General features: G+C 37.2%; 2 protein-coding genes across 3 annotated transcripts in view; both read left to right on the top strand.

The window, feature by feature from the left end:
* The window catches only part of prickle3 (prickle homolog 3), a 47,146-nt gene extending 33,456 nt beyond the window's left edge, over window positions 1–13,690 (top strand). For both annotated transcript variants that reach the window (XM_016473727.1, XM_016473728.1), the window contains exons 3-11: window positions 118–301; window positions 1,687–1,800; window positions 2,996–3,133; window positions 4,622–4,825; window positions 5,357–5,543; window positions 6,781–7,149; window positions 10,078–10,377; window positions 10,449–10,826; window positions 12,841–13,690. In XM_016473727.1, coding sequence (XP_016329213.1) covers window positions 118–301; window positions 1,687–1,800; window positions 2,996–3,133; window positions 4,622–4,825; window positions 5,357–5,543; window positions 6,781–7,149; window positions 10,078–10,377; window positions 10,449–10,826; window positions 12,841–13,256 — 2,290 coding nt within the window. In that variant the 3' untranslated portion in view covers window positions 13,257–13,690. The remainder of the gene's footprint in view (window positions 1–117; window positions 302–1,686; window positions 1,801–2,995; window positions 3,134–4,621; window positions 4,826–5,356; window positions 5,544–6,780; window positions 7,150–10,077; window positions 10,378–10,448; window positions 10,827–12,840) is intronic.
* Window positions 13,691–16,863: 3,173 nt separating this feature from the next.
* Window positions 16,864–20,356, top strand: part of LOC107678459 (protein FAM110A-like) — a 6,321-nt gene continuing 2,828 nt past the window's right edge. The window contains exons 1-2 of the mRNA XM_016473734.1: window positions 16,864–17,089; window positions 17,238–17,287. The gene's annotated coding sequence lies outside the window, so the exon portion shown is untranslated. The remainder of the gene's footprint in view (window positions 17,090–17,237; window positions 17,288–20,356) is intronic.

Genomic DNA, 20,356 nt, shown 5'->3' with positions numbered 1-20,356 from the left:
ATTAATTCCCTAATTTTTTACAGATCCTAAATCATGAAGAGTTTTGTGTAGTTTCAGATTGAGTTAGTTGTTTTGGCTGTGCTCACTCAGCGGCGCTCTGCTGACCTGTTTCCACAGGAAGATCTGTGTGCACTGTAAGTGTGTGCGGGAGGAGCATGTGGTGCGCTCTGTGCCCGGACAGCTGGAGAGAATGATGTTGAAGCTGGTGTCTGACTTCCAGAGGCACTCCATATCCGACGACGACTCGGGCTGCGCCTCTGAAGAATATGCCTGGGTGCCGCCCGGGATCAAGCCTGAACAGGTGAGCAGGCAACATTCAGGAGAATCTATACATACAGTTGCATTTAAGTAAAGGGTTCAGTGACTGGAGAGTTTGCTCTGAAGCAGCCAATCACAGCCTCTCTTGCACTTAGTCAAACAGAGTGGCTGTTCTTTTCCATTCAGTGAGACATAATGGTGATTCACACGTCAAGCTTCACTAGGAACAAAACAGCATCATCTCGGTTGCCTCGTGTAGTTTTGACATTTAGCATTGTTTTTTCCACATTTTATTTCATTCTGCCCAATAACCACCCACTAGCACAGGAAGAGATTGTACTCACATGAAAAGCGACCAGTCTCAGTTTGTGATTCGTTTTCTAGGTCAATCTAAAATTGGATTATAAGTGTGTGTCCATGGTGCTCTTTTTTATTGCCTTTTTTCCCTATCACATATTTTAGTAATCATCCTAAATTAGATATCATTCGAAAGCTGAAACACTCAAAGCAGTTTTGAAAGCAGACGTTTTTAAATCTGTTTAGCAGGCTCCTCCCCCTAGTGGGCGGTGTCGCGTGTCATATTACAACATTTACTACACTATTTTATAATCAAAACTTTCTAATCTTGACAAAACATCATTGGAAAGGTTTGAGATTTAAAGCACAATATGTAAGATTTTTTTATTAAAATGTACAAAAACCACTAGAACAGTGTTATATATTTTGCTGACTAATGTACAGTATTTGAAAAATAATGTGTTTTTTGAACATTAAAGCATGTCAACATATTCTGTTACACCAAATACACAAAATGATCTTTAAAAAAGCATCATATGACCCCTTTAATACATTAGCTCATCCATGCACATGATTTCTGCCCAAGTCCCGTCGGATTGCATCGGCTGTGGGGATGAAGACCACAACTCCCATGATTCCACACTCAGTCACAGCGTCATCAAACTACGCCTTTGCTTCTTTGTTTGTTTTGAATACGCGCCCTCTAGCGGCGAAAACTTACATATTGTGCCTTTAAGGTATTTTGACAGACATTTATACCCGGTGGCTATTTTTAGTACAATGCCTCAACAAAATCTCCCTGGAACCTCAATTTTTGTGATATCAACTTCAAATTTGGAACCTACCTTAATTAGATGCATAGCTTTGGTTTTATAGCAAATTTACACATTTTCTTTACAGTAAACAAACTTCTATAACTTTTTTACACTTTCATTTTTTTAAATGATTATTATTTTTTTTTTTTTATGATTTTCACTTTTAATAATCTGCTGATTGTCGTCTTTAAAAAGAGACCAACCTTAGGTCTGTATTCCAAAGCGTTCATAAATTACAACCATTGAAGTTCAGATTTTCACGTCTATGTTCAGAAAGGGGGGTGACAGTTAATTATCTGTGTTCGTGTATGTACAGGTGTATCAGTACTTCAGCTGTATTCCAGAGGACAAGGTTCCATATGTCAACAGTCCAGGAGAGCGATACCGTATTAAACAGCTTTTACACCAGCTGCCGGCCCATGACAGCGAGGTAAAACTGCTTACATCCTCACACTCGTCTCTGGATCCCAAACCCACAGCTGTGAATCCTGAATCTATGAACCCTACAGCCTGGTCTTAGATTCTTACAGTAGCCCCTCACTGCAGAACACAAGATCCAGGGGGCGTGGTTGGAGCCACATCTAGGGGGTGGAGATTGGAGATGGGTGGGTTTAGGGATCAGGGGGTGGAGACGGGTAGGTTTAGGTATATGTAAGGTGGGAGGAGTTGGATCTGGATCCAACCACGCCCCCTGGATCTTGTGTTCTGCAGTGAGGACCATCTCGATTCTTATCCAAAGTCAGAGATGAGTCATAGCTTACTGCACACTGAGTACTACTTTTTACAGTAGTAAGCAGTATGCAGTGATAATTATTAAAACTAATTAAAAACAGTGAAGTATGCTACATGTTGTCAGGTGTACATTAAATTGATCAAAAGTGACAGCAAAGACGTTATTTTATAATGTTAGAGAAGGTTTCGGTTTCAAATAAATGCTGTTCTTTTGAACTTTACAATTCATCAAAGAATCCTGGGGAAAAAAATTAAGCAGCGCAACTGTTTTCAACATTGATAATAATCAGAAATGTTTCTTGAGCAGCAAATCAGCATATTATACTGATTTCTGAAGGATCATGTGACACTGAAGACTGGAGTAATGATTCTTTTGTCATCTTTTGAGTCGAATGACCTTTCACGGGAATAAATTATATTTTAAAATATATTAAAATACAAAGCAGTTCTTTTAAATTGTAATGATGCTTCATAATAATACTTTTTTAATATTTTCATCAAATAAATGCAGCCTTGGTGAGCAGAAAATGAAAAAAAAATCTTGAAAAAAAAAACGTTTTAAGTATGTGCTGTAGTTTTTCATGCTGATTTGGAACAACAACAACAAAAAAATATCAGTTTTCCTTTTTTACTATGGTAATAAGATATTTTTTGGGGGGAACTTAATCACCATATAAATAATGCAAAAAGACGTACTTAATGGCCATAAAAATAGGCTTCATTTTCATTATGCAAAACATAATTTCTTAGGGTGCAATGTTTTTTTCATGTTCAACACGTTTTCATGGATCCATCATGGCCTGAATTCATTAATGACGATGACAATGTCAGGTTGTAAGTGTGTGTTGGTCTTGTGTGAGTTGTAACAGTACTGTAAATGTGTGTGTGCACAGCCTCAGTACTGTAACTCTCTGGATGAAGAAGAGAAGAAAGAATTGAGGTTATTCAGCCAGCAGAGGAAGAGAGAGAATCTGGGCCGCGGCATCGTTCGACTTTTTCCGGTCACCATGACCGGAGCCATCTGTCAAGAGGTAGAGAAACACAGACATGAAAGATCTTCTCAACTGTAACGTCACCTCGAAATGACAACTCACTGCTTCCTCGCCCTGGACAAATAATGCATACTTATCTGAGCAGCGCTTCAGCTGAAGTATGGTGTGTGCATTGAACTACTTGAGCTGAAGAGGCTCTCGTCTGGCATGCGGCTTCAGGAAACGTTTTAATATGCTGTGATCAATTCAGACTCCAGCCTGAGCAGAGCCAAGGCAGATATCATATGTACTAGATAAAAGCGCATACTTTCCATTCACCCTCTGTGATATTTCAAGAGCTTTGCCACATTTCAACACCCATAATGCACCCCAGCTGATGAGTAGCTGCCAGGAGGGTGTGACTGTGTCGTGGAGAAGCAGTTTGTGTCATGTTGTGTTGAGTTGTGTGAATACTCGGTCTTTTTTATGTCATCAAACACAGAAGAAACAGAATTAGTATGTATCTTTTTTCATATTTTACGTAGAAAGTTTTTTTTATTTGGCTTTATTATAGCTGTTCATTATAGAGGTTGTGCTCTGCTAAAGAACAAGGAAGTGCTGTTAAAGCTTAGTTAAAGAGTGCTAGAAATTATATGAAGCAGATTTGCCCTTTTAATCACTGTAACACAAGTTTGAGTGGCTTTTTTTTTGCCTAGTGTATATATATATATATATTTATGACTCATCCTGCACTGTTCAGTTAATAATAATAATAATAATAATTTAATTTGAATAAATTATAAAAATTAAATCAATAAAGATATGTAACTATAGTAATATTATTGTACTGTAAAAAAAGAATGGAGTATTTAATAATATTAGTAGTAGTAGTAATAACAATTTAATTTTAATAATTATTTAAATTTAAATTAAATCAATAAAGATATTACTATAGTAATATTATTGTTCTGTAAAAATAATGGAATATTTAATAATAATAGTAATAATAATAATAATACTATTATTATTATAATTATTATTTTATTAAGAATTTAATCATTTAGAAAACATTTCAATAAAGAAATATTGCTTTAGTAATAATACTATTGTCCTTTAAAATAAATAGTATTTTATAATAATAATAATAATAACCATTATTATGTACATATTTTATGTTAAGTTATACACATTTTTTTTTTTATAGAAATAACACTATTGTACTGTAAAAAATAGTAATTTTACAATTTTGTAAAAATTTTTGACAATACTAATATTTATGGCTGTTTTAATTTCTTTGCTTTCAAATGTCAAACCATAGAGCTTTATTTTGTTATTATATTATATTATCAGTTATAAATAAATAAATAAATAAACGGCACTGATCAGGAGATTTCATGGGATCTTGAACTGTTCCTGCTCCTGCTGTTCTGCTTGTTTCTGTCTCATCACAGCGGTCATGTGTGAGCGGCCAGCGCTTTCAGAAACCGTGTAATTATGAGTTTGGAAACTTCCTGTAGCTCTGTTCTCACCCCGCTCTCTTCGTCTCAGTGTGGCAGGCAGATCTGCGGCGGTGACATAGCGGTGTTTGCGTCACGAGCGGGTCACGGCTCCTGCTGGCATCCTCAGTGCTTCCAGTGCTCTTCCTGTAACGAGCTGCTGGTGGATCTCATTTACTTCTATCAGGATGGACACATCTACTGCGGCCGGCACCACGCCGAGCACATCAAACCCCGCTGCCAGGCCTGCGACGAGGTGACCGCTATCCCACGGCTTTCCACCCAGTTCCTGTTTTCATCCATTTGTTGGAGGCGTGGAGTAATGCTTATCACACATGAGCCAGACACACTGAGCCTTGGTGCTCATGCAGGAGACACAGGTTCAAATTTACCAAAATAGAATTTGATCCCAACCCTGCATAAATGAGTATTTATTAATAATAATAATAATAATAACACTAGCATTTTCTATTATTTTGAATAAAAAAGGCCCTCTAACACTAGTGTTCCCTATTCTTTTTTTATTCTATCTACTTGTTTTTCTTTTTATTTATTAGTAAAAAAAAACCTTGCTATGTGTGTACTGCGTTAGGCTAACCGAGACTTGTCACAGCACTTACATATTATTGCAGCTTTGTTGGTTTTGATTGCTTATATTGTCCTCATTTGCAAGTCGCTTTGAATAAGTGTCTGCTAAATGACTGAATGTAAATGTGGGTCAAACACACGTTTCTACGAGTTGCTGCATGTGACTTACACGGTATCTTGCTCCTGCTGTGGTGATCAGATCATCTTTGCGGATGAGTGTACGGAGGCGGAGGGCCGGCACTGGCACATGAAGCACTTCTGCTGTTTCGAGTGTGAGGCGGCGCTGGGTGGCCAGCGCTACATCATGAGAGAGAGCCGGCCGTACTGCTGCCACTGCTACGAGTCTCTGTACGCCGAATACTGCGACACCTGCGGAGAACATATCGGTGAGAGCACACAGACAACACTGTATCAAACCACTGCTTACATGGACACGCCACTCAATGAGAGAGTGAAAGAATATTTAGAGTAAATATAAATATAACTCCAATATATAGCAGAAGCTTTGAGGCTAAACAAAAACATATCATCTGAAAAAACCCACTTTTCATTATAAAATCACATCACTATAAATAATTTATTTATTTTTTATTAAAAACCATGCAAGTTGAAGGCAATGCGACAAATACTACTGTGATGTATAAATATAATTTCAATAATCTAAATAATATACCTTATGCATTACAATGTTGAGAATGCACTTTATAATCATGAAATTAAAGTCTTAAAACTTGTCCTAAAAATGTATTTATGCAAAATATACAGTATAAATCTATCTCTGAAACTTTAGCAATGTCTAGGATGCACATGAAATGACAGAAAAAAAATTAATAAAGCTTAATAGAAAAAAACATAATATTTATTGAGGTCATTTGCATTATGTAATTTACTCTTTTTATTTCTTTATTTTTTTTTTATTAAATTAGTACGTTTATTCAGCAAGGACACATTAAATTGATCAAAAGTGACAGTCAAGACTGTGAAACTGTACAAAACATTTCTATTTCAAATAACTGCTTTTATTCCGGAAATACATTTATTCCAGGGGAAAGAATATATAAATCAGCATATTAGAATGATTTCAGAAGGATCATGTGACACTGAAGACTGAATTCATCTTTGCATCACAAATAAATTACATTATAAAATATATTCATAGAAAACAGTTTTTGAATTGTAATATTTCACAATATTACTGTTCTTACTGTATTTTTGAGCAAATAAATACAGTTTTGTTTAGTATAAAAAGTAAAAACATTTTGAAAAAAAATGTTTGTATTATCACCAAACTTTTGAATGGTAATGTAAATAAGCTCCCTTTTTTCATTATTTTCTACAAAACTAGTGCATATATAAAACATTTGTTGTGCTGCCCACTTGGCCTTTCTAAGTATTACTATAAACACTTTTCTTGATTGTTTTTACAAACTGAAGCACTTGTTGAAGATTTTTCTGTGTAATGGACAGCATTGCTACAGATGCAGAAGCTTAATTTGCATTTAACCACAACATTCCATTCAGTAATGGCAGTAAAAAGCTCAGTGATTACAGAAAAATGCTGTGCTTCCATGATTGAAGGGTTTGACGGAGTGCTGCGACGCTTGATTTCCTCACTCTCTGTAGGTACAGACCAGGGTCAGATGACGTACGAGGGCCAGCACTGGCACGCGTCTGAAGCGTGCTTCTGCTGCGCCTGCTGTCGGCTCCCTCTGCTGGGAAGACCCTTCCTGCCTCGCGGCGGACTCATCTTCTGCTCCCGCTCCTGTTCGCTCGGGGACGACCCAGACAACTCCGACTCCTGCGATTCTGCCCTGCAGAGCAAACCAGTGTCACACAAGACCATTCAAAACCAGCAGCGCACTTCCACACCACGGCCACAGGGGGGAGCCAACGTCACTGCCGCCATCTCTAAAGTGAACACATGCAAAAATGCAGTCAAAGCAGCTAGTACAACAACAGCCAATGGGGGCCATTTTCCACTGGAGAGCAAAGGTACAAATGTTACCATGCATTATTATTTGTACCTTGCTTTTTTGTGGTGGTTCACACATATGCACTATTTTCTCATTAAAACACAAGGAAAATACATAATTTAGGCAAATCTCACAAAAACTAGCAAGATGTCATATTTTACCCCAAAATCAAAAGAAAAAAAAAAGAATAAATTATATTTTGCATAAAAAAGAAGGCCTATTTTTACTAATATTAAGATTTTGCATTGTGACATTCTTTTCATAAGCTTAGAAGTAAGCATATATTACCAAATCTTTTCATAATTGTGGCATGTCAATGTTTGCATGAATCTCAATGATTAAGCACTTTTTCTCCCAGAATACTCATTTTTTATGAAAATATATCTAAATTTGAACATTCATAAATCTCATTATTTGGTAAGTAAACACAATTAAGCACTTTTTAATCTCAAAATTCTCATTATTGTAAAGACAAATTATTTAAATATTATTTTAATTGTAAAGTACAATTGTATGCATACGTAATTTATTACCTTTAGTTTATGTTGATTTAAAAAAATATTTCTGGACAAGATGATCAGGTCCTAAAATAGGCTTGATGATTCTATCTATCTATCTATCTATCTATATCTATCTATCTATCTATCTATCTGTGTGTCTGTCTATCTATCTATCTATCTATCTATCTATCTATCTATCTATCTATCTATCTATCTATCTATCTATCTATCTATCTATCTATCTATCTATCTATCTATCTATCTATCTATCTATCTATCTATCTATCTATCTATCTATCTATCTATCTATCTATCTATCTATCTATCTATCTATCTATCTATCTATCTATCTATCTATCTATCTATCTATCTATCTATCTATCTATCTATCTATCTATCTATCTATCTATCTATCTATCTATCTATCTATCTATCTATCTATCTATCTATCTATCTATCTATCTATCTATCTATCTATCTATCTATCTATCTATCTATCTATCTATCTATCTATCTATCTATCTATCTATCTATCTATCTATCTATCTATCTATCTATCTATCTATCTATCTATCTATCTATCTATCTATCTATCTATCTATCTATCTATCTATCTATCTATCTATCTATCTATCTATCTATCTATCTATCTATCTATCTATCTATCTATCTATCTATCTATCTATCTATCTATCTATCTATCTATCTATCTATCTATCTATCTATCTATCTATCTATCTATCTATCTATCTATCTATCTATCTATCTATCTATCTATCTGTGTGTCTGTCTATCTATCTATCTATCTATCTGTCTATCTGTGTGTCTGTCTATCTATCTATCTATCTATCTATCTGTGTGTCTGTCTCGCTGTGTGTCTGTCTATCTATCTATCTATCTATCTGTCTCTGTCTATATCTATCTATCCATCTATCTATCTATCTATCTATCTGTGTCTGTCTGTCTATCTATCTATCTATCTACCTGTCTGTCTGTCTGTCTGTCTGTCTGTCCATCTGTCTGTCTGTCTGTCTGTCTATCCGTCTGTCTGTCTGTCTGTCTGTCTGTCTGTCCATCTGTCTGTCTGTCTGTCTGTCTATCCGTTTGTCTGTCTGTCTGTCTGTCTGTCCATCCGTCTGTCTGTCTGTCCGTCTGTCTGTCCGTCTGTCTGTCCGTCCGTCTGTCTGTCTGTTTGTCCATCTGTCTGTCTATCCGTCCGTCTTGTCTGTCTGTCTGTCTGTCTATCTATCTGTCTGTCTGTCCGTCCATCCATCCGTCTGTCTGTCTGTCTGTCTGTCTGTCTCTGTCTGTCTGTCTGTCTGTCTGTCTGTCTGTCTATCCGTCTGTCTGTCTGTCTGTCTGTCCGTCTGTCTATCCGTCCGTCCGTCCGTCCGTCTGTCTGTCTGTCTGTCCGTCTGTCTATCCGTCCGTCTTGTCTGTCTGTCCGTCTTGTCTGTCTGTCTATCTATCTGTCTGTCCGTCCGTCCATCCATCCATCCGTCTGTCTGTCTGTCTGTCTGTCTATCCATCTGTCTGTCTGTCTGTCTGTCTGTCTATCCGTCTATCCGTCTGTCTGTCTATCCATCTGTCCGTCTGACTGTCTGTCTATCTATCTATCTATCCGTCTGTCTGTCTATCCATCTGTCCGTCTGTCTATCTATCTATCTATCTATCTATCTATCTATCTGTCTGTCTGTCTGTCTATTTGTCTGGCTATCCATCTGTCCGTCTGTCTATCTATCTATCTGTCTGTCTGTCTCTGTCTCTGTCGGTCGGTCAGTCTAGATATCTAGAAAAATTGATATTCAACATGGATGGGTTAAATTGATCAGAATTGATAGTAAAGACATTTATAATGTTACAAAAGATACAAAATATAAATGTTGTTCTTTTGAACTTTCTATTCATCTAAGAATCCTGTAAATCACAGTTTCAACAAATATATAGCATAAATGTTTTAACATTGATAAAAAATAAAAAATGTTACTTGAGCAGCAAATCAGCATATTAGAATGATTTCTGAAGGATCATGTGACACTGAAGACTGGAGTAATGATGCTGAAAATTCAGCTTTACATCACAGAAATAAATTATATTTTACAATATATTCAAATAGAAAACAGTTATTTTAAATTGTAATAATATTTCACAAATTACGAAATGGTAATGGAAAATTTACTTCTGTAAAGAAATATTTAAAAATATTAAAATATATACCAAAATATAACCGGAGCTGCGTTTCCCAAAAGCACTGTGAGCTCAAGTTGATCGTGAAGACCATTGCCACCAGTGTTCTCTACGATCAACTCACAGTGCTTTTGGGAAACGTAGCCCAGGACATTTTTATTGTGAGATTTACCTACATGATCAACAATTGTAAAATTTAATATTATTGACACTCTTTGTATTCAGAAGCATCTCTAATTCCCTGCTTGTTCATTTTGCAGGTGTTCACACCTCTTTCCATCCTATACTGAATGGCAAACCTCCACCGTATGGACAAACGCACACACAACACTCACATCTGTCCTCTCAGCTCTGTCCAGTAGCCAATGACAGGGCAGCATTAGCTTGCAAGGACCAGTCAAGCATCAGCACACAGCGAGTGAATCACCAGCCAGACAGTCTGGAGTTTACAGTGGAGCTGAACGGATATGCAGAATTTGGCCCTTTCCCGCCAAGCTTCACATCTAGAGGGACTTCCACTGCAAAGGATTGTGGGAACATCATCGAGAGCAGTTGTTCAGGTATGCTTGAGTCAGTAAAGCAATTTATCTGGTCAGAAGCTGTATTTCTTATTTCACTACCTCTGTCATAGGAATTTCCTCTCAACTGGAGTCTTCAGATGCATTTGATGATCTAAATGACTCTGACTCCTTCCCGCCTCCTCCGCCTCCTGTTGTCTTTGATCCGTCTGATTCGCCGACCCCTTCGGATTCCCCGGCCGCTGTCACTGAAGCCGACGACAAGCCTGCGGCACCGGTCCGTAGCAGCACCGCCAGGGTCAGCTTCAGAGAGCCGATCAGCTGCAGTTATTCAGTGGAAGAGGAAGAGTGGGAGGAAGAGGAAGTGGTGAAGACGAAGAGAAGAGGGGGTGAGGATGAGGAGCAGGAGGAAGATGGAGAGGAAGTTGAAGGAAGCTTGGGACACAGGTTGCGCTTCTGCACTGAAGGACCATCTCAAATGGACCTGCTGGGTAAGATCATAATACTCATTAAAACAATGCGCTCTTATTATAGGCTATTTAATGGCTTTTCAATAACATTTGAGCATTAAAATAGTAATGAAAAAAAAAAACGCAAAAATGGAAAAGGGACAAAAGTTTGGAATCATTAAGATTTTTGGTAACACTTTAGGGAACACATGTTCACTATTAACTAAGAGTTTTCCCTCAATAAATTCCTAACTGCTGCTTTTTGATAGTAAGTAAGGTAGTTGTTGTAGTAGTAGTATTTTTTTTTTTTTTAGTTTTTTTTTTTTTTTAAAGCAACATTCAAAAGCACAGCTAGAGAAAATAAGATTTGTTTAGTTGGACCTTTGAATCAAACTTTTATTGTAAGAAAAATGATTTAAATAGGGAAAATAAATACAAATAACTTCAAATGTATATTTCTACATTTGGTCCCAATCTGACCAGTTTCCACCTTAGGTTTAGCAGCATCTTTCACATTTGTTAGAATAGAGCAAAAATTCATACCCATTTCATTTGTCATACCCATCAAAGTGGTCTAATATATATTTTCTATCCTATTTATAGAAAGTGCAACAAATGTCTTAAAAAAAAATCATAAAATACTTTCTGAGCTCCCAAGCACCTGACGAGGTTGTGTTGGAAATGCTTAAAGACTGGGCTTCCCAAACGGGGGGTTTGTGAGGGAACCGCGCAGGGTTTGTGAATTCACAAAAAGCTAATAATTAATTCAATAGAACACAAGATTAAAATAAACCAATGGGGCTGTACCCTCTTCTCAAACTGTGATTATCAAGTCTTACGTTATTTTAGGGAAGACACTTTCGTCTAACATCATTACAAAGAAGCTGTTGGTGTTTCAAGTTTTACAAGTTTGATTGCTTCAGTGTATAGTTCATCCAAACAATACCAATTGTCAGCATCCACTCACCCTACAAACATGTATGACTGACTGACTTCTGTGGAACATAAAAGGTGAATTTTGAGGAATATTCTCACCAGTCTTCAATATAATGAGTGAGCCCCAGGACTAGGGCTGCACAATAAAGGTTAAACTAATAATCACGATTAGTTTGCTCAAAAAATATAATCACTATTATTAATCAATCACAATTACTGTCATGTTAGGGTTTTTCTTTTTTTTTACATTTCATCAGAATTATTACAACTTTCACATAAGCACAAATCAAGAGAATGACAACTTAGCATGGTGTGCTCGCAGATTCACAGCAAACAGTGTGAAACAAAACAGACTGGCTGCATGACTTTTATTTGAGTGGAATATCTCAATAGAGACTGCAAATGTGTTTTCAGCTCATCGGCACTTTATCCATAATACAGAGAGTGCATGTGTGCATGGTTGCCAGGTTGGGAAGATTACAAAATTTGCATGAGACTGGGCAGAAAATGTATGCTTTCACGAGAAAAGCTCTGATTTAAGGGTGATTTAAACTCATGACATCTGGCAACCGTGACCATGAAAGCTTGCGGAGGCTTAATGGAAGAGATAATGCAAAGGCTAAATGAATGAAACGTTTTTGGGATCAATAACCAGCAGGCAAATATTGAAGACAATTATGCCTAATTAGTTGTGAGCAGCAGAAAACCTGATCACGATTAAAATATGGTTTATCGTGCAGCCCTAACTGTAGGACTCTGGTTGTCAAGCTTTAAAAAACGATTCAAAAACACTATAAAAGTATCAAAAAAGTCTGTCTTCGAAGTCTTATGAAGTCATACAATATCTTTGTATGAAGACTAAATTTAAACCAGTGAGCCAAAGAACTGGATCGCCCTGTTTCATGATCACCCAGACTGGTTTTGTGAACTAGATCAGCAGATTCACAGAAAAGATCCGAATCAAAATAATGATTTCTTCATGAATCATGAAAGTAAGTTGTGAGACTTGAGTAAATGATAACAAACTTTCATTTTTGGGTGAACTATTCACACTAAGTTACAGTAAAATGCTGTTATGACTTGCATCAATGGTGATCTCATTTGATCGTGTTTCCTTCAGATGGGTCGTTCCACCGCAGTTTCCGTCGGGGAAGCGGTGGCCACCATCCCAGCGAGAAGTGGCTCAGACGCTCCCGAGGTTCACGAAGCGACAGACCTCGTCTGGAAACCCTGGAGTGCAGAGTAGGAGACCGCAGGCGGTCCAACAGCGTCCTGGACGGCAGCCTTACCCTGCACTCCACCCGCTACCGGCACGAAGACTCCTGCTCCACCTGCTCCTCTTCCTCAGACTCGGAGGAGGAAGGCTTCTTTCTGGGCCAGCGCATTGCTCTGCCGCCGCAGCTGACGGGTGAAGAGAGAGCAGCAGAAGGACAGACAGAGGACGAGGACAAGAGCCGAAGAGGAAGCTTCAGGAGAAGGACACAGAGTCTCGGTAGAAAAGACAAGGATAAGGACAAGAACTGCATACTGTCCTGAGACAAAGACGTGTGTTAAAAACTGGAAATTAAAGAACGCGGTCAAGACTGCTCAGTCAAGATCAAAGTTTATGAGTCACATGTCCTACAGTCTGTGCAAATGTGTGCCAGTATTTTTATAAAGGTGATGAAATATTATCCAATATCAGTTTCAGTATCATGGTGCTTAGTCAAATTTACTGGCATTATTATTCGGGCCGAGGAACATTTCCAATCCAAATTTTGTTTGTTACTGGAAAAGTAGAACTACAGTTTCTACATTTATGCGAGAGAGCTAGGTGAACTGATTTCATTTTACATTTCTTTACAGCTAAAGGCCTGTTTAACACAACACAAATATTTGGCACAAAAAATTAACTTCAATTTTGGCATGCTGTTCAGTATGGAAGCTTGTTTCTGCCACTTAATAAATAAATAAAGGTAATCGCTACTTTTCCCCCCTCATAATTCAGACTTTTTTTTTTTGCAAGTTTACATCTTGCAGTTCTGACTTTTTTCTCAGAATTGCAAGATATAAAGGTGCAATTCTGAGAAATAGTCAGAATTGTGTGAAAACTCACAATTTCAAGAAAAAAACTCGGAGTTGTGAAATATAAACTCGCAATTGTGAGGAAAAAATGTTAGAATTACCAATGACCTTTTTTTTCTTGCAATTTCACGCACAGTACATGAAAAGTACACTTACAGGTAAAGCAAAATTACTCCTGCACAAAAAAATACAACTTTCCATTACTGACATTCGCTTGACACAAAGTAGAAAGGAAATCAAAACCGTATTCACATGTCTTCTAACAGCTGTTGAGATTTTTGTATTTATTATTCTGTTTATCAAATAACACCAAACACACGGCAAGAAAGCCGCTCACAGGCTCTTCCTCCACTGTTCACGGTTGCTTAGAAAAAGTTGCTTAGTTTGTTTGTGAGCACCACCAAGTTTTAGCTTTATGTAACATCAATGACTTTGGGCATGTGACAAAAAAAACTCATTCAAAATTAAATTGTTTATTGTACCGGATTTTTGCGACAAATATTTGTCTTGGTGTAAACAAGCCTGGAATTAGAGCCAAGGTATATGTTCAAAATGATATTATGCATTACATTACATGAATGCAACACTAAATATCTGCAATAGTAATGTGCTACTTTGTTGTCATATGACCATCTTATGTTTTCAAATCTAATTTTGTGTTATAATATCTTTTGGCGATCAAATAATGAAACAAGGTGTTAAAAATCACAGATGTGCAATTACATTGAAAGTGTGTGGTCAAATTAAGCACATTGCATTGTGGGATGGATTACCCAGTGTTTGCCCTACTAAATATTGCACGTTTGGAAATTTTGACAAATGTATGACAAAAGTCCCATGCATAAGGAAAATACTCATTGTATGAACAGTATACAGTGGTTGTATGCTATTCACATAGCCTGTGTGTTGGTGAAAGATCATTCCAGTCATTCAGCAAAACCAGTTAAAATCCTAGAAATGAGTGTTGTTTGTGTGTTGGGGAATGTTGTGTTGGGGAAAGTTACTTTTAAAAGTAATGCATTACAAAATTGCATTACTCCCTCAAAAAGTAACTAATTGCGTTACTTAGTTACTTTTTATGGAAAGTAATGCGTTGTTACTTTTACGTTACTTTTTCACATCTGGGCTGGGCTTGCTTATTTGTTTTTAATTAAAAAAAAAAAAAACGTTTAATTTTTTGCAAAAGTAAAAGCCCTTTTACACCAGAAATGAAATAAGCCTCAGGCTGAAGGAAATGTAAATATTGCAGGTTTGCATCATATTCTGAGTTTGCATTTCACTGTTTTTTGTTTATTTTGAGGAATGCTGAATTTGTTTTTGTGCAAGTGAGATGAGTAAATGCATGTTCACATTTAGTCTAGAACTACAGTAACATTATGTTCACACAGCGCACACAACTCCTCTGAACTTACTCCGGATTTCTCTCTACATGAGGACAGGAGAGCTGTCAGCCAATCAATGAGAAAACAAACTAACTGGCATTACTTATTTGAAAAAGTAACACAGATATTTTCCTGTAAATTAAAAAGTAATTGGATACTTTACTAGTTACTTGAAAAAAGTAATCTGATTATGTAACTCACATTACTTGTAAGGTGTTACCCCCAACACTGGTTATATTTCTAAAATATGTTTAGCCCCTTAAGTTCCACATTTGCTAAACCCATACTACAAGATAAAATGTTAAAGGGGTCATATGATGCGATTTAAATTTTACAAGCTAGAGTTACAAGCTCTTGGTGCATATTTGTTTCGTCGCTCCAGCCGGGACGCGGCATCACAGTATGGTAAGGGGCGTAACATTTCCGTCACACGCTTGAGGTATTCGGCCAATCACAACGCACTGGATAGCTGGCCAATCACAGCACACCTCGCTTTTTCAGAACGATGAGCTTTGTAAAAATCGAGCGTTTCAGAAAGGCGGGGCATAGAGGAGAAACAATAATGTACAGTATGTGGAAAATAATGTGTTTTTTGAACCTTAAACCGCATTAACACATTTCATTACACCAAATACACCAAATAATGTTATTTTTAGCAACATCATATGACCCCTTTAAGTGCTAAATCTAAAACAAACTACTTAAACAGGTGAATAGTTGTTGCTTGTTTGACTGGTTTTGAGAGGGCTGTGTAATTTGCACTTGCTGAAGGTTTAACTACATAAAAACTTATTGAAATGCAAACACAATGTTGTGGAGCATGTACAGGAGACAAGTCAACATACTGTATAGCGAAAGTCGTAAGGCTACTACAGGCCATATCATAACAGAATGTGGGAAAGTAGAATCTTTATCTCCTCATCAACTGTAAATATGTATATATTGACATTTCAAACCTCTGTGTGTAAATGAGAGTTGAAATAAAGACATGAGTTTTACTTTGTGTTTTGCAAAATAGAGATCAAAGTACTGTATGTTAGAATTGTATTTTTTATAAACAACATGGTGATGGTTTTATATTCTTGTCAAGATGCTTTCTGGCCTAATATAATTTTTAGAAACTTTAAAAAGTGATCTTTTTGAATGAGAAAATAAACACTTGATCCTAAACATTATGGTTTTGTGTTTCATAAACATTGTTTAGACAATTGTTTAAACAATTTAATTGTTTAAACAATTGACAATTTAGACATTGTTTAAACATTAAACAAATGTTTCCTAAACTTTTATTTTGTTTAGTATTTTAAAGTAAATTTATTAAGGCACTGACCAAAATGATGATTGTACTCGCATCTTGTTTTTAGCATGTACATTTGGCTACAAAGTCTATAAATAACTAAACACTGCAAATCAGAATACCTACACTGTTTTTTTTTTTCTCATTGTCTAGTTATGTATATATATATATAAACAGAATTCCAAGATAAAAAAGAACAATATATTGTCTTCTCAACGATAATCGACTAGAAACTAACTTGATGTATGCTGTCTCTTCTCTACTTACAGATGACAGACAAAAGGTGGCTTGAGAATATTCTCAGGGTAAATGTGGCTTTTTCTTTGTGATCAGGTGACTCAAAGGGCATATGGGACATACTTCCTGGAGTGTGACTGAGTTCTGATTGGATGGGGCAAGAAAAAAGGGCAGGAGGAGTGTTTGAGGAGAGAGTCAAACCGGTCTGGCAAGTTTTACTTTCTCCTTAACACAAACACACGCGTGTGCACCATCTGCCTTGCTATCTTTCTGCTCTCTGACACACAAAAGACATTACTGACTGAACTCAGTCTCTCTGTCCTACCGGACTCAAACTTTAGAGATTAGAAGGGAAACCAGTGCTGTTGAGTTTCCTGAAACAGTCACAGGTATGTGTTTGGTTGTGTGTGTATTGTCTGTTAATGTGTCTCAATGCGATCTATACCTTTAAACAATGTGGCTAACATATACTTTACTACAATCTGTTATCAACGTTTGCCTCGTTCTAATTCCCCGTAACTGATGTTTTGGTTCTAGAAACAGTCTTGAATCATGTAGAGACATGCCGTATCCTGTCCCTGGAATCTGTAAGTGAAATCTTGTGTTCCATTTATTCTTGTTGACCTTATTTTTTTCTTGCCTTAAGGGATCGATTTCATATTTACTTCATCTTGAATTGTAATATCATTGTTGTGTTTAAAACAGGTATATAGAAAGAGATAAAGGGAGAGTGAGGTCAGAAAGACTGAGCAGAGAGGATGAAAGGATGGAAAAATGTATGGATCGTAAAAGACAGGAAAGAATAGAGTACACGGCGCACTTTAACCTTAGGAGGAGTGCTGGCTGATATGTTAAACGAATGATAAACATTTAGACAATGAGCTAGAATGTCATTGGCCGTACTTTGCCTCTAAGCGAAAGTATCTTAAGTCCATTGATAAAAGTCATTTATCAACAACACTGGACAAAAATCCAGTGTGAAACATCAATAAGTCCCTTGAGTTAACCAGTGACTTTAGTGTCACATTTCTCGCTGAGACCACATTCCTAAGTGGGCAATGTAATTGTCACAATCGTGGACAAATGTTTTCATATCAGTCATGTTGGTTTGCTAAATGGAAGGACACTGAAAAAGGCTTTCAGTGTGATTTACAGTTATTTTAGGAAGTATTAAATTAATAATTCCTTTGAAAATCAATTAAGTGAATGCTAGAAGAAAGTGCTAGCCTTTTAGCCACTGCTAATATATTAGGTTAATGGTTTCAAGCCATCCTGGAACATACATCAACAGCCTAAAGAGCTCATTAGTGGTGTTTGCTAAAGCAAGTATCACTTTTATTAATGCTCATACCTCTAACCCCAAGTATTTATTTTTTTGGAAGCATAACTTCCTGTGCCATTTGTGTTATGGCCATGAAAGACTCCAATTGTGGAGCTAGCTGATAAGAGTTGTGCTATCACTTTTGTAAGCAAATAAAATGATTTCCAATAGCAGACAACAAAACTGATGAAAGAAAATCCAATTGACTTATTTACGGAAAGGCTTGAGCCATACATGTAGAGACTTTTTAACCGTCGGACCATTCGGCTACTGCCACCAAATCTATAGTCTATAGTAATCTGGGCTGGTTGACATTGTGGTGCTGCAAAATCAGGATTTGAATCAATGTGACCATTCGTGATTCACTAAAGCCGTTCAACTATCCCAGTTCTGTCCTCAGGTATGGTTACCGAACCATACTGTGAAATGTGTGTGAAACAGTTTACAATCATACCATATTAAAACGTGTTCTAAAACGTGTTACTTGTCGGCCCAATGCTGGAAAAACGCTTATCTGCTTGTGACGTATCAAATGTTTATCTGCTTGTGACATATCAAATACTGAATCTGGGTCCAAAACTTTAGTCTGTTTAAGTGAGCATAGTATCTCATCAGCTGTTTATGACCACTATTCATATATTGCACACCTTTAAGGTAAGAGATTAAAAACTCACGATGGACACCAATATTTTAACAAATGATAAAAAAATTTTAAAAAAGCACTGTCTGGCCAAATGATATTTCACTATGGAGATAAAAAGCTTAGGACCATGATTTTTCGGTAGTATTACAGCACACCGTGAGTGTATATTAGCATTTAGTACTGTTTTTTGCTTTTGTGATCTTAAGGAGCATTTGGACCAGTGTTGCCTGGTTTTCACAACAAAACCTGCCCAACTGCTACTCAAAACTAGCCCAGTCGCGTTTCGGTGGGTTCCACCAGTACAAATCGCGTTCCTGGGGATAAAATTTTGGTGGGGTTCCCCTGGTAAAATTCGCAATCCAGGGGATAACAGTGTTAAAGTAGCCAAATTCCGCGGGAAAACCATGGACCTGACAACACTGGTTTGGACCCCGGACTGTGACACATGACATCAGACTTAAAGGGGACACACACAGTTTCGGCCAATCTCATGTTAATCTTGATTACATATATAGTAGCATTGCATCCTTCATATCTCCGAAGAGTCTTTCGTTTTATCAGATTTATTAAAGAAAGATACAGCTTTATACTTCTCTCCAAAAACAGTCTAGCTCTTCCGGGAGAAGGACCCATACAAGGAATTCAGCCCTTCATGCAGGGCCATACTCGAGAAAAAAAAACTTTCCGAAACAAACCCGGAAGGAGTGTATTTGGCACAGAAACATTCAACTCGTTTTTTGAGACTTTGGTCATGTTTAGCATTAGAATCCAACTTTTTAAAGGGGTCATATGATGTTGCTAAAAAACATTATTTTGTGTATTTGGTGTAATGAAATGTGTTTATGTGGTTTAAGGTTCAAAAAACACATTATTTTCCACATACTGTACATTATTGTTTCTCCTCTATGCCCCGCCTTTCTGAAACGTGTAGATTTTTACAAAGCTCATCGGTCTGAAAAGCGAGGTGTGCTCTGATTGGCCAGCTATCAGTGCGTTGTGATTGGCCGAATACCTCAAACGTGTGATGAAAATGTTACGCCCCTACCATACTGTGATGCCCTGGCCGGCCGGAGCGAGACAAAAACATTAAAACCCATTATAAATGAGGCATTTGTTGCATCCAGTGGGGACATAATTACGGATTATAATTGCCTTATACTGTCTTTTTACTCGTTACATCGCGCCGCGTAAACATAAAACCATGTCTGCATTTGTGATCGGAGAAATGACAAACAACAAGCGCTACTCTACATTGCTCAATACTGGCGTTTGAATCGTCAGTGGCAAATCCTTTACATATGAAAACGTACCTACAGACTGTGAGTCAGAACAGCCGGCATTATAGTCTACTCTCCCAGGATCAGGAAACAGTCCTCCATAAAATGTGCTGCACACATCTGAATATTTGGGTTGAAGTGTTCTGGAACAGTGTTGTAAATACAACTTAACCACTGATTTCTAGTCGTGTCCTCTTTTGGAAGGCCAAACAAAGTAGTTTCACTTTCACAACGAAACACACAGCGTCACACACGGCCGGCTTGAGTGGGGAATGGCTGGCTGGCTAGAGTGAGCGGAGGCCGGCGGGCTTGTGGCAACCACATGTGACGACCCCGGACTTACACAACACTTACTTCGTTTACAGTGAAAGCCGATCCAGCGATCCACAGCGCAAAGTTGATGTTTTTCCTCAGC

Source organism: Sinocyclocheilus anshuiensis, unplaced genomic scaffold (assembly GCF_001515605.1).
Source record: "Sinocyclocheilus anshuiensis isolate Anshui unplaced genomic scaffold, SAMN03320099.WGS_v1.1 scaffold112, whole genome shotgun sequence".
Lineage (NCBI taxonomy): Eukaryota > Metazoa > Chordata > Actinopteri > Cypriniformes > Cyprinidae > Sinocyclocheilus > Sinocyclocheilus anshuiensis.
The sequence above is the reverse complement of the archived record's forward strand: the minus strand, read 5'-3'. Positions and strand labels throughout refer to the sequence as shown.